At 35.5% G+C, this 14,754-nt stretch overlaps 1 protein-coding gene across 1 annotated transcript in view; it reads right to left on the bottom strand.

Annotated features, from left to right (window-relative positions):
• Positions 1-14,754, bottom strand: part of USH2A (usherin) — a 392,565-nt gene that overhangs the window by 238,883 nt on the left and 138,928 nt on the right. Inside the window, exons 21-25 of the mRNA XM_075042640.1 lie at positions 11,781-11,911; positions 5,683-5,809; positions 5,156-5,257; positions 3,517-3,705; positions 2,869-2,999 (exon numbers count right to left, since the gene is read on the bottom strand). Of these exons, the coding sequence (XP_074898741.1) occupies positions 2,869-2,999; positions 3,517-3,705; positions 5,156-5,257; positions 5,683-5,809; positions 11,781-11,911 (680 nt within the window). The remainder of the gene's footprint in view (positions 1-2,868; positions 3,000-3,516; positions 3,706-5,155; positions 5,258-5,682; positions 5,810-11,780; positions 11,912-14,754) is intronic.

Here is a 14,754-nt window from a genome sequence, read left to right as displayed (position 1 = left end):
CCGGTTCAAAATCAATAAGGTTAAAGAGATGTTCCGTACTGGTACTAGCCCTGTTCAGACCTGCAAGCCAGAGGGAAGAGGCCCAAACATAGAAAATACCCTCCTCAGAATCAGTCACTCTTTAATGGAAAGGGAATAGGAATGTCTTCCTGATGACAGAGAGAAATCACTGGTGACCAACAGGAATATCACCTTCACAAGACTCACGTAAGTAACAGTCACTTCTTTGCTAATAAAAAGATTTCCACTGTGAGTTCTCAAAATGCTTATTTCACACCCCTCCTTAGTTCCATCACAGGTGATACTTTCATCTTGGACACTGGTTATTTTACTTCATACAGCTATTCAAAAGTGCAATTCTTTTGAAAAAGTTCCTACAGGACTTTTTTCTTTGCAGCTTTGCAGAAGCAAATCATCAGCTACAATGTCTTGGGAGCTGGTGCCACTGTTGCATGTAAGATGGCAGTGCTTAGGCTTTTGCTGCTGTTGAAGTGGTCAGCATCAAAATCAGTAATGCAAACTCTACCAGCAGTCTCAGTACCCTCTTTCAATCACAAACTCATGAGGAAACACAAGCCGGAGTGAGAGCTAGAGATTCATACTAGTTTATCTGGTCACACTTTGCTCATAATTATTATGCCTGGATCGAAAGAGAATCAGATTGACCTCTCTGGCTTGAGTTAATCCTCAGGGCATGGAAGTCATGGAAGAAGTGACCTTTACATACAGCACCTTTCTAAGACATAATTTTGTCTTGGGCAGAAGACAAGACAGAGTCTTTGGCTGTTTGGTAGCAGGCCAGCCATGTGTCTAGCTACAGTCATTCCAAAACTATAAAGCTAATAAGAGAGCTGTGACCTATGCAAAGGCAAGGGTCAGGGAATACCATCTTACACTGGCATTCAGGATAAGTGGTATGTCTTGTAATCTGTTTTGCAGTGCAAGTGTCTCCTGACCAAAGCTCCTAACAAAGACATCGTAGCTCATGCGCAACATGCTACACACCTCATTTTCACTTTCTATTAACCTTTTTTTGTGAGCTCAAGTGTACGGAAAACCTTCTGTCATCATTATGTATGTGTAGAACACAAAGCTGCAAGGGTTGGAAAAGCATGCATATACTCATCCTCTCTGAATATCCTCATCTTAAGGCTATGGAGATGTTGAGGTCAGGTGTAAAGTGAGATGAAAAAAATTTTACTTGACTTAGGACAAATGCAAAGAAAAGTATCTAATCACAGTTTTCAGTGCTAAAATAATATAAATATAAAACTGCCAAAAATCTGGAAGTATGAGTAGAGAAGTGTTTTGTCTCACTACTTTGTGCTTTTGACTGCACTTCCAATTTAGCAAGTCCCCTTTTTCCTTTATAGTCAGAAGCTATTTTCTCATATTTGTTAGTCTTTCACAGAGCAATAGAAAGGAAACAAGGATCACATAGCACAAGAATCTCCAGAAGAATCGAAGCCCCATGTTTGTCCCTGTGAATAGCATTCACATAAATAGTGTCCCTGTATTGTGAATTACACACATATAAGTCTTTTTAGGGTGGGACAGTAGTGTGTGTATAGCATTTCACGAACTTGGTTATTACTTGAGGGCAAAACTGAAGTAATAACATGTAATTAGCACAATTTGTTACTGGAACTCATTATAATTTTTGAACTAAGGGTGCTTGAAAAAGAGGAAGCAATCGGGTCAAGTAGAATTCAAAATCCAGGAAAAAATTATCTGCTGGAAAAGTCAGTAACATAAAAAGTAAATATAGAGCAAGTTATAGTTGACCTGAAAAGGAGAAAAATATATTTATACATTTTAGGTCACAAGTTTAAAAGAAAAGGCACATTAGATATAATGCCATACAATAAAACAGGCTGTGACATGACAGCCATTAGCAAAACAGCTACATTATAATAAATAAATGAAATTCAATAAAAATGCAGAAAGAGCAGATTAGGTCAAAGAAAGTAACAATACCCTCAAAAATCTCTAAATGTAAATGATTACTTCTTGGACCAACTAAAAAGATATATTACTTTCAGTGTAATACCTACTAGTTGGTGCAAGTAGTAACTACAGTTGACCCACTAAGTAATGGTGACCAGAGCCTAATTACATTCAAAATCCTTGGGGGGAGAAACAGATGAAAATCCAGAGTCATGTAACTAATAAAAAAATCTGAAAAACTGCAACATATTCAGTCTTAAACAAAATCCTGGAAAAGATGGAATCACCAGTACTTCTGAGCATATAACAGTCTTATTTAACAGACACCAAAAAGAAAGTTCATTGGCATTATCTCACAAATTTGCCTAATACAGGATTTATGCAGCCTCGTCTACAGTGTTGGGGAAACAGTCATAGGGATGAGATGGCATTAAGCTGGACCACTAATTTCTGTCCTTATGTTTCAAGTCAAAATGAAGAAAACATATTGATTACAAAAAATACATATACCTTAAAGAGAAAGCTTTATTAGGATACCAGACAACTTGCATCCTGAACTTTCTGATTTACAATTTAATGAGAACTGGGAAATTGGGTAACTCTATACTTTCCCAGGAACGAAATGAAAGCTTTTAACACACGTCTTCTCTTCTCTTTTCTAATCACTTCTAATCCAGCAAAGAGAATAATTCTGCTTTTCATATATTGATATCTTCCTTATTTATGATATAAAGGTAACTTATTTTGAGCATTTGTTGGAGTCTTTTTGCTCCCCTTACACTTTGCTATGTACAGCATTTCAAAAATAATAAAACACAAAAATAACTTATGGTTTGAAATTTCTTTAAGTGCTGGACATACCTTAGTACACAAAACTCATAGGTCATATCTGAATATAGTTATTCGTATTTCTGAACTTACTGCAAGATAATCTGGGCCATCTTTGTTGTATACAAAGAAAAGCAATCCATTCAGTTGATCTGTTTTAAATTTGAATGAGATCTCAAATTCCAGTCCACCACTGAAAACATCTGAATGCAGTTCCAAGAACCCTTGAAAGAAAGTGAATACATATATTAGTCAAATACATAAATAAGTAGGTTCAAGAAACCAAAAGCATAAATCTGGGTGCTACTTTCTACTTCGACATGAAGAACTCAGAGGTTTCAAGATTCAGGTTTACAAATTTATCACTCGGCTTTGTAAGGGACAGTTATCCATAATGTACAACAAATGTGCAACAAACCAAACCGGTGCAATTTCCTAAATTTTGTTACCTGGCATTTTTTTGATACATTATAGGAACCTGTGTCTCTTCAAAAGTGAAACTTCACCTTTCACATGCATATCAATCTGCACACAGTTACAGCAGCACTACTTGTCTATGAATGCAATTCTTCTTTCATGCGGTAGTCTTCTGTAAACCCAGAAACCAAATTTTAAGCCATTCAAAAATAATCCTATATAACTAAAACTGCTTTGAAAAGCAGATCACTGCAATACTTTTGATATGATCACCTTTTATATCTTAAGAACGCACTTGGCTAGTGCAATAGTACAGCAACCTACCTTTGCCAAGAAAATGTGCTCCTTCTGAGAGGACAATGGGGCATCCTTCCCAAATATGATAGACGTTGTTTTGCTCTTCAGCATCCTGCCAGTTCAAAGATTCCCAGTTTTCATAGGGAGTATGCACTTTTTTCAAAAATATGTCACTGAGACACCCTACAAATCCTTTCTGGACTATCATCTTCATCCCTGCAAAAAAGGAAAATAATTTTTTTAAGCCAATCACCTGCAACTAAACACAGGGATTAATTTATATGTTTTATACATGCTCACCCTATTATATATGTGCATGTGTGCATTGATAACCAGCCATCAATGACTTCATAAAGCTGTTCTCTAAGCTAAATCCAGATTACTGAATGCGTATAGTCACTAAAGACAGCAGCTACTGCTATGCAGCTGGAAAATATTGAACTTTTTGAGATTTTGCATACAGGTACTTTCAGAACAACAGTGTAAATCTACTCCATGAAGATTCCAAGGAAAGTTTTCAGGTTTATGCTCTTTAAACAAAACAATAATTGTGAAGAAAGGCACGCATCTGCTGAATAGGAAGAAACAGTGTTACAAAAGCTAAGACAGATGAATACGTGTTTAGAAGCTTCATCAGGAAGTTTTTCTTTCCTTGTTTGGATAAAACCCCCCAGCGATTCATGGCTGCTATATCTTTTTTTTTTCACTGGGGACAAAAAAATAAAGCAGGTTTCATAGATGGCCTTCTCTTGAATGGTATTTATAGTCAATCTCATTTCGATTATTTAGCTGGCGTTTTTGAGGGAGGCATCCTGGATTACTTTATGAACCAAAGTTTTAGAAGAACACATGCACATATTTCTGGTTTTAATAAAGTGACATAAAGAAGGAAAGACAGAGTTGTACTCTAGTGTACCTCACATCAAATCATCAACTAGATTTCACGTCCTTCTCAGTGGTGGGAACACAAACTTAAACAATTTGGCTTTCAGGTTAATGTGAAAAAAACCAAAAGCCTGGATATGAAACCACAGAGAATAGCTGACTGTATATTGGTTTTGTATGCAGTCACCTCTCTTATCTGCTGTTAGAATACACACTTGCCATATATACCAAGTTTATATATGAAAACATACATTTATTGATTCTTCTGGAAGACAGCTACAATTCAGCTCCACCTAAATACACCTGTAGAATACAGCTATATTCACACACCACTGAGTTCAATGCAACAATCCCTGAAGGATCCAAACTTGCACTAAAAAAGGCTACCATGTTGTATCCCTGCACCCAGGTGGGATGCATAGCCCTGTGGTTAAGCTAATAAAACAATTTGTACGTGTGCATTAGAAAAGAATTTGGGAGTCCAGAATGTAAAACATACGTAAGTTTCACATGCATACCAGTTCAGTGTATAAAATTCATTAAAATGTACACAGACCTCATATACTGCTTTATTACTGATGAAATCAGCTATATAGATATTTCAATCTATCCCAAAAGATATGTACAGACTTATTTTTTATTAAAACAATTATGTAAATAATTATGCAAATTAATTACTGCCCTCATGTTTCTGACACAAAGTCAATACAGCCTATAGCACTGGGAAAGCAGTTAAGTCAGTGTTACTGTCTAGGATTTGTTATATCACAATCATACTCACCTACATCCTTTCTTACAATAGTATAACCCTGTGGAAGTCCTCCAACAAAAACTCCCGTGTTCTCTCCAATTATGGTACTGCCACTAGTTGCTATGGAAGAACCTGAACAAAATAGGTCATTATTCTTGTGTTCAATGCTTTCAACAGATCTTCAACTCAATAACAGAATATTGGTATTTGATTAAAAAGAGGTTAATGTTACACAATATCCTAATACTTTCCCATACATATCCGGGAAATGTTTACAGCTCTATTTTACAAAAGAATATTAACACGATCGTAGATTTACAAGCACAAAAAGACAAACTTCTCCCACTTAGTATTAAATTATCAAAAATTCACAGTGGACAGATACCTCAGATGCACAGACAAAACAGTAGTGATTTTGTCAGAAAACTGAGTGAATTTTTTGCTATATGGATGAACATAGGTAGTGGAAAAGTAAGCAAGTGAGCAATACCCTGAGTAACACTAAAATAATAAAGCAAAATGGAACTGAATTGATTACCTGGAACTGAATTGATTACCTGTGTACTGCCCATCCACTGTGATTTTTCCCAGTGCTTGAATTCTTGTAGCGATTATTTGGTGCCAACTGTTATCATTGTACTCTTTTCCACCATCATTAGTTGGAGTGACTGCTACAGCAGATCCCTTTTTATTAACAGAAGAATCTGATTTAGAATATTATGAAGGCAAGATTTAGAATTATACCTTACTATTTACAACACTCTGGTATATAACATCTAAAAATAAAGACAGAAGTCCTCAAGTCCTCTGTTTAACTTCTTTTGGAATACTGAACAATGTTTAGGACTGATTTCCCCACTAAATTAACCTTCTCAAATAATAAATGAGGGATCAAGGATCCAGTTCAGTTTCTATTAAAAATAGAAAACCCTGTGTAGTTCTCCTAATAAAGACAAGGATGAGGTGCAAATTATTGAGGGTCATGTCACTCTGATTTTTTTTTATTTATTTTTTAAATTAAGTCTCTATTTAACTACTTCATAGATTGCTGTCATTGTGAAGTTTGATGGCCATGATTCAATGTGCCATCCACAGAAAGCAACTGCATATCAGGATTGACAACTGCAGCACCTGTCTACAGGAAGGGACCCAAAAAAGAGGTGTATTTATAGGACAGTATGAAGATGCATGTTCTGTCCCTGTTAACCTGGTATCAAAAGGACTTGAATTTTTAGTTGAGCAAGTATAATACCTCTATGAAGGAAAAGGTCATACCAAGAGATTCAGGGTGGCGGGGGTGGGGGAAGGGTAGTTATTGAGGATGTTTTTACCGTACAAGAGATGCTTGTAAAAATGTTTTTAAATTTAACTAGAAGTTTTACCTGGCTTTATTAAAACAAAAAAATTATAATGATATGAGGGGGTGAATTCAGAGACATCCATGAAAAAATACAGAGAAATCTTTTCTGAATTGCTAAGAGGAATATAACAGATGTGGTTGCCAAACCAAATCTCAAGACTGTAAACAATGAAACAAAATAGCACGTAAATTCATATAATGATGCAATAAAAATAAAATTAATGTATTTCAAGAATTTTCCTGAGATTTATATCCAAATAATCATCTAACTTCCCAATAATTCCTATAATATTGTCTCAGGACTTTATACAGTACTTGAACCCTGTGGGAACTCGAAGTTATTCTGTTGAATTGACGAAATAGAATTGTCCTATGTAGCAAGCAACTACTGAATGGAAAAACATTTCTTTGCATAGGTACTACATAATATTAAAGAATCATGACTTCTGCAGCTACTTTATGGCCTAAGACAGGCTTCAAAAACACAAGTTCCAAAAAATATATAAAAGAAAAATATGTTTCCTTATAATCTGGGGGTCTAGCTTGTTACTTTGTAGTAGCAAACCAGACAGTTCAGATTTTTTTTTTTTTTTCCAGATCTTCTAGCACTCTTTCTGGCTCAAAGACCTTAAAGTTACGCACACAAAGAATACCTGTTGATAAAAACAACCACCTATTGCAATTAATACTAAAACCCTTTTGTTAAAGTTTAGTATTCTGCCTTTAGTGATATGCATCCATTCAAAATTGCTTTTCAGCACATAGATTTATGAACAGAATATACATTTTACAGTACATTTTGAATTGGAGACTGTCACTGTGTATCTTATGTATGAAAATATATAGGAATTGTACATATCTATATGATTACAGAAAAAATAATTTCCCAGGAATATTTACAGCATGTTTCCTACTCCATTCAGCCAACATCTTGGTACTGAGGCAGTTTGTACGGCAGTCCTCGGTCCCATGATAACAATACAAAGCTATGTATCTATACATACTAATGTGCACTTTTTCATATACTATTTTTTATTGTCTTCTCTCCTATTTCAACATTTTAATATTTTACAAACACACATTTCATTATCGTAGTTTAATAATTAAAACCAGAACTGGTGTCATGCCCAATTAATGTGCCCTGGTAGCATGCCCATTAGTTTTTCCATTAGTGAATTCAACAATACTAATGGGATTACTAGCATGGGATGCTAATTGGGCGTGACATAAGAAACTGGCTTACTTCTTAGCATACCCTTGCTAATGATGAAATTAATGAGCATTTTATTAAATGCTGTCTCATCAAAGTGTACTTAGTTAGCGTTAAAATTGTTACAAACGATGCTGCATTCTAAAGATCAGGTGCCTGAATAAGTGGTTCTTCATATTGTTTGGCAACAGTCTAGAGCATTAACGGTTTTATACATCAGAAACCACATTTATTTGTAACCAGTTCAATCTGGGACCACGCAACCACATGTGCTAAACTGTGCTTAATTTTGGGGGGGTTAAATGAGAAAAAAAGATGGTGTTCAGAGTTCAGCATGCACTGCATTGGAGGCTTCTGCATGACATTTTATCCAGAACTACCCAAGTGACTCAGTGATCACATTCAAGGATCCTGTTGTGAAATGGCTTGTTGTGCATTTTGGAAATCACACATAGGGAACCAAATCTGGATTAGTTTGCTAAGCCATACAGTAAGTCTTAATTTTTAGTAGCTCTCAGTAATAACTAAGTAAATATGAATCTCTGTGGCTCTTCATGCTGATGTTTACGTTCATGAAAATACATAGGAACATCACAAATATGGGTCTTCAAAGATACTGTGTAGGTGCCAAAGTCTGAATGTAACTACACTTCTCCCAGTCAAGTTCTTTCAATGCCCAAACTCCTACCACTGAGAAGATGAACAAATACTGAAGTTTTGCCAATGCCAAGCAGCAAGGTATAGTTGGGATCATAGCTAGGTGTTCTCTATCTTCATTTGGGGGGGGGAGTAACATCTCACCCTCAGCCTCTGCATGATCCACAGGCAAGAAAAGTATCTTGTGTTCCTCTTTTTTGCTGTAAAGTTTAGTAAATGGATCATCTTTTAAAATGCAAAAGTTGGATTCAGTTCCCTCCATATTGCGAGAAGAATTCCAATACTCTATCCTCAGACTGTCCTAATCACCAAGGAAAAAGGTGCTCCAGATTGGCCTTAAATTTCCACTGCTAGTGATTTCACTTTGTATAAAATATTCAGCACTTCCCTGGGAAAAAGATTGAACAAATGACCTGTAGCCACTGAGACATAACTATAAATTCAGCTAGAGTTGACTGTGTAATTTAGGGTTGGATGAAAAGGCATTATGATGAGAAGAAAATCCACAGACAGGTGAAGGTTTGCAGGCACACTGGGTTTGGAGGAAGGTCTATGGAACAACTTGATTATGCAGACAAGACTGAGCAAGACATCTGTTAGCAAAAAACCTCATGCTTCCTGGACCATGAGTAGAAACCTGCAAAGAATGACAGTAAAACAATAAGGAAGGAAAAAAGAGCAGCTAGACAATACAAAAGGGAGACAAAAGAGATAGTCAGACAACAGCTAGATGAATAGTGGTGTACATAAAGTTGAGAGAAGTATGAATGGACAGGAAGAAAAGGATTTAAAATTAACACTTAGAGAAGGAAGAAGTTAGGCTACTGAAGACTACCCACTAAGAAGACTTGGCAGGAGTATCCCTAGAGCAGCTACAACAAAGAGAGAATGCGCTACTGATCATAAGCAAAGATACATACCAGAATCCTGAAAGGGACTAAGGGTAAAAATAATTAACCTGCGACAGGACACAGCTGGAAGGGAGCACAGAACATTACACCATGCTGCTCTAGATAAACAGCAGCAGAGACACAATTGTCACAAAGAAGAATTTTTGCCATTTTTAAGAGAAGAGCACAAAGGCAGGGCCATAAATGCTTATCCTATATGCCATGACCATAATTAGAGAAAATAATGCATACAAACTGGTTGGGGAATCACATGATGTTAATAAGTAGTAATTAAAGTATTTGCACACTAATGCAAACTGTTATACGCAAATGAAGGAATAAGAATTGCTGCTACAGAACATGATAGCTGATGTTATAGGATAGGAATGGCAAATAATGGCAAAAAGAAAAAAGACTGAAACTATGTAGAAAACATAGAAACAAAGGTAAAGATAGTAAGGTAGCACAGCATATTAAGGATAAAGAAGAGTGAAAAATTTTGATAACTGAATTTTCACAGGCAAAAGTTTTTGAAAAGGATACTACAAGAAACATATTGATGTAAGCCACAGTACCCTGCTTCTGAATCTGAGAATGCACGGGAATCTCTTCCACGTTATTAATGAGAAATTAGAAAGCATTAGCTTTCAAGATAGTAAATCAAATGTTAAGACCTACACTATTCCTGAATGCCTTGAATGACAGGAGTTTTTTTTCCTATAACAGTCACTGAAGCAGCAATATAGGCTATTTTAGACTTTATAAGAGGGAACAATATGGAAGTTATGATCCTAAAAATCAGCATGGGACAGAGTTGTCCGATTCAAATGAAACAGAAAGATAAACAAGTAAACCGTTAAAATTCAATATAGTAACTATTGAAAATAGAAGCTGAACTGAGAAGGTCAGGGGACTGAATATGGATGAGACCTGCATTTTTACAGTTAAAAGACAGGGAAAGAAGAAGAAGAAGAAGAAGAAGAAGAAAAAAGCCTCAAACCAGCCACTGTCCCACCTGTCCCTCTCCCCCCCACCCCCAAATACTGTGAATCCAAACAAATACATCTTCCAGGGAATGAGTCCAATCCAGCTGACATAAAGCTAGTTCAGAAGGAGCAAATCTGCAAGAAGGTCTAGGAATACTATTTGAAGCACTAAAATGCTCGTTGAAAGATATCCACTCCCATTAAAACAAACAACAACAACAAAATCAGACTATTACACCTAGAAAGATCTTGCAAATGAAATAAAAATTCCTTTTCAATTAAGTGAAAGTGTAAGTGTAAAAGAGCTAAAACAGAACTAGTACGTATTAAAATGTGGATGAGGGCAACAATAACAACGATGTTAAGCATGGTGCCCAAAAAATCGAAGTACACACTGACTCAGTTTGCAACAAGGAAAAGAAGATGAAGTCTGTGTGTAAATGCAGTGCAAATAATAGAAATTTATATCTTGGGGTCAGAAGTAGAATTAATGTTTTCTAGCACAGGGATCACATATACGCTAGCCTCTGCAGCACTATGCCTCCTCTACAGATCCTCCAAAGCTGAAGAGGAGCTTCATTGCTGCACAACACCTCTGCATGTTCATGGAGCACCAGTGCCTGGACCATGGCAGAGCTCAGGAAGCAAAGTTTAACAGTGGATCATCAAACTTCAAATCCCCACCGTTTTATACCATTAAGCATTTCTCTTCAACCCTCCGGAGTAGTCGATACAACACCAATCACACAATTAGACACTGAGGTATGACGGAAGGTATGGCTGATATAGCAACCAGGCATTCCAGCAACGTGGAGGCAGCAGTAACCTTACAAAAAGGATGCACATATATGGATACATATGACACCACATTCTGCCAACATCATTAGAAAATCTGATAATTACTTACAGTTTCTTGCATATTTATGAAATATAAGTGAGTCTGTAATGCTTTTTTATTCCATGAGGAGATCCAATTTTGGGGTGGAGAGAAAACAGAAAATACCCAAACAGAAATGCAAGGAATGTGGCCTTATTTTTAATTTTGTGGAATTTATTTCATAATATTTCCCTCATTATTTACATCTGTGCTATGTTGATTCTTACTAGAAGTGAGAGACAACTTTCATCACATTAACGGCAACACACTGATTTCAGTAGGAAAAGACAAAGTCTCAAGATGGGAGGCTTAAAAATAATTGACTAAAAATATATATAAACTTTATTTGCTAGTTTAAAAACTAGTTCTGCCCACTTTTGAAATCTTGATACTTTAAGCTGTAGTGGTATTTGGTGGTACTGACAAAACAACCCAACTCATAAAAATGCAAAAATAAAGCCACGAATTGTGGCATATGTAACAAAAAATGAGCAAAGCTTTAGTGTTTCAGTGTTTCTCTCCCCCAAATCTCCAGTTACCTAACGGTTCTGAAGAGTCAGTTAACTTGTATCAATAATAATAATTAAAAAAAAAAATAAAAAAAGATAAGTATGTAGAGAAGTACTGAAAGAAATAATATAAGCTATTTTTATAGGATCCTGTCTTTTGTTGTACCTGTGGATCAAAAAGAAAGTAAGGACGCCCACTCCTCAGTTGAAGTGCAATGTATTCCTCTTGATTCCCAGGTGATGCAGAGAAAAAAATCAAACCATCAGGTTCCTGGGTTCTAAATTTCACCTTAATACCTGGTTAGGAAAAGCAAGCAGGTGGTTAATGTCAAAAATGGTTCTTATGCATTCTAACAGTGTATTTACAAACAAGAAGTTGTTTTAAAATCAGCAGTAAAATGGCAAACCAAAATCATGGCAGTTTTGTTCACCTAAAAACCCTGCCAGTCATTGCAGGAGAAGTTTTACTAATCCAGACTGAATCAGCCTTTGAGAGAAATATCTGTGATTTCAGAGCCCTTACCCATCTGTAAATAAGATATGCAATTATGACTTATGCTGTTCAGTAACTTCTTTCTTAAAAAAAATGTAATTCAGATATTAGCATACTATTCTAATAGTTGATGGTTTATATGTGGATTTTTATTTGTCCCTTAACATTTCTATTGGTAAAGTAGGAATGAGGTTCCTGCATGGAAGGATTTCTATGAAGAATAGTGGGGAGTTGGTTCCAAAAGATACATAGATATACACACACACATATTTATATGTATATTTTTAGATATTCTTTTATAAATACTTATATCTAAGTGCACAAAGAACACCTGAGAAGAATAAGTTTTAACAAAAATTGGAAATATCCTAGGAATAACTGATGAACTAAGCTTAATTAAGAACTTTCCAGATCATTATCAATAGTCTTCCATTTGGCTTCTGATAAAATATTGTCTCAGCACATGAAATGTCATTCAAATGACATACAAGGAAAAAAAACTTAGGTTTTTTACATTACGTATCAAAACAACAAGCTAATTAAACAGCTTGTAAATATTGGAATATTGTTGTCCATGGTATAAACTTACTCAGTAACTATCTAAGGACACATTAAGTAAACAATTCATACATTATGTATCCAGTTTCGAGAAGTATAATTATGAATAAACAAGTTTTGGGTAACCACCAATCTTTTAAGATTATAATGCCTTTCTTTTAAGCTACAGAAACAAATAAGAAAATTACAAAACCATACACTCAATTTAGCCCAACTTTTCTAACATGCAAATCCAGATATCGCAGGCTGGGTCTGTGGTGGAGCCATGCCTTTACTGTACTAATTTTTTTGCAAAGGGAAATGAAAAGGCAGCGATAGCAACATCTACCCATACTATGCACTTCCATAACATTTCTACATAAAATGTTTTTTACAGAACAGGATAATTTATTGAGTTTTACCCAACTTCATCAAACTATTCAGTCTTTTGACACACATTTTCCCTATCTTATGTCAGGCAGAAAACAGTGAGAAAAGTCTTCCTTGTAGACATCATCTATATCTTTAAAAATTTTAAAAAATTATAATTCTGATACACACTGACACTAGATCATGCTTGTTAATTACCTATACCCATAAGAAATACCCTTTGACACCATCTCCTAATCACATAAATGTTTTCATGCAAATCACATGATACACTCACAGATACAAAACATATTCTCTAGGCAATGAAAATCAGTCATGCTATTAAAATACCTGCAAAAAGCAGCTACATAAGTAACACCCAGCAAACAAAAAACTCAACGGTGTCCATACTTAAGGAAAAGCATAGCTTTGCCTGACTCAAAAATAACCACTATTGCTGTACTTTGAGGTTCCAGGTACTTCCAGCAGCAGTATCTGCTGGAGAGGCTGAAACTGATGGCCTCTAATCCCAGCATTGGAGAGCACAGTTAATTTAACAAACTGCCAGTATTTTTATTGAGCTGCCAAAATGCATTTCTGAAGACCAGAGGATCCCTCCTCACACCTAATTCAGAAGGACAAATACAAACAAAATAATTGAGTTTCTGCAAAACCACTGTTATTTTATAATGTTGTGTTAGAAAATATAAATTAAATTGTTCATAACCGTAATATTGCAGTAATTCTAAAAGTCTTCAAATGTTATGCAGGAGCTTTCTTTCCTCTTTGGATATTGAAGAGCCTTACAAACCTTAACTCCTGCCTGTAGAGCTACCATAGCTTCATATAAAGTACTGATGAGTCAGAACCATCATTTTCAGTCATAGCCCATACAACAAATTCTTCTAAATTCATTTGCTACCTATTACATAATTCAGAAAATGACTCTGTCCCTTTAAGTTTAGGTATCTTTGGAGTTTCTCATGAGATAAGGAAGTTCATATAAGCTAGTTCTAAATAAATACTTTCATACATCAATATTTTCTTGTATTTCTAGAACTGAGTGCAATGGAGAACCCAAATATTAAGCAAACTTCTGCCCCATAGATAATATTATCACTGGAAGATAAGAACTTGTGAAATTAATATTTTACACAGGAACATACTAATTAAAAAAAAAAATCTGAAAAGATTTCTCAAGTCCAGGTTGGACCTCATGGTCAAAACAAAACATAGCCAGAAATCCCATTCAGACTTGTAACACCTAAGCGTACGTCATTTTTCTGCCTTATTGACATTGAGCACTGAAAATGGATCTTACTTAACCTGAACACAGAAAGCTTTCCTTTGAAAAGCTGAAAAGTTTCAAAGAACTTGAAAACCACATGGGATCACCAGAAAAACCTTCTTTTTTGGGGTGGGAGAGGAGAGTAGAGGAGATTTTGCAGGAAGGTTTCTCAAAGACTTGTGTCTACTGTTTCAATATCCATGTCTAAAACCTTAACTTCAATGTTAAATATAACAGATAAATAGAAACATAAATAAAATAGTGACATTACAATTACTTCTGTAATTTGTCATATACTGAACCTGCATCTCAGCCACACTACTGAGGCTACTAAATCTTGGATGGAAAACATGACCATCTGTGGGGCATAGTAGGAATGTACTTTTAATCAACTGAACCTTGAATTGCAACTGAAGAATTCACCTAACAGGCCTGTTTACGTGACAAAAATGA

This window comes from Buteo buteo, chromosome 12 (assembly GCF_964188355.1).
Source record: "Buteo buteo chromosome 12, bButBut1.hap1.1, whole genome shotgun sequence".
Taxonomy (NCBI): Eukaryota; Metazoa; Chordata; class Aves; order Accipitriformes; family Accipitridae; genus Buteo; species Buteo buteo.
Note: the sequence above shows the minus strand (reverse complement) of the source record. Positions and strands in the feature narration are given on the sequence as shown.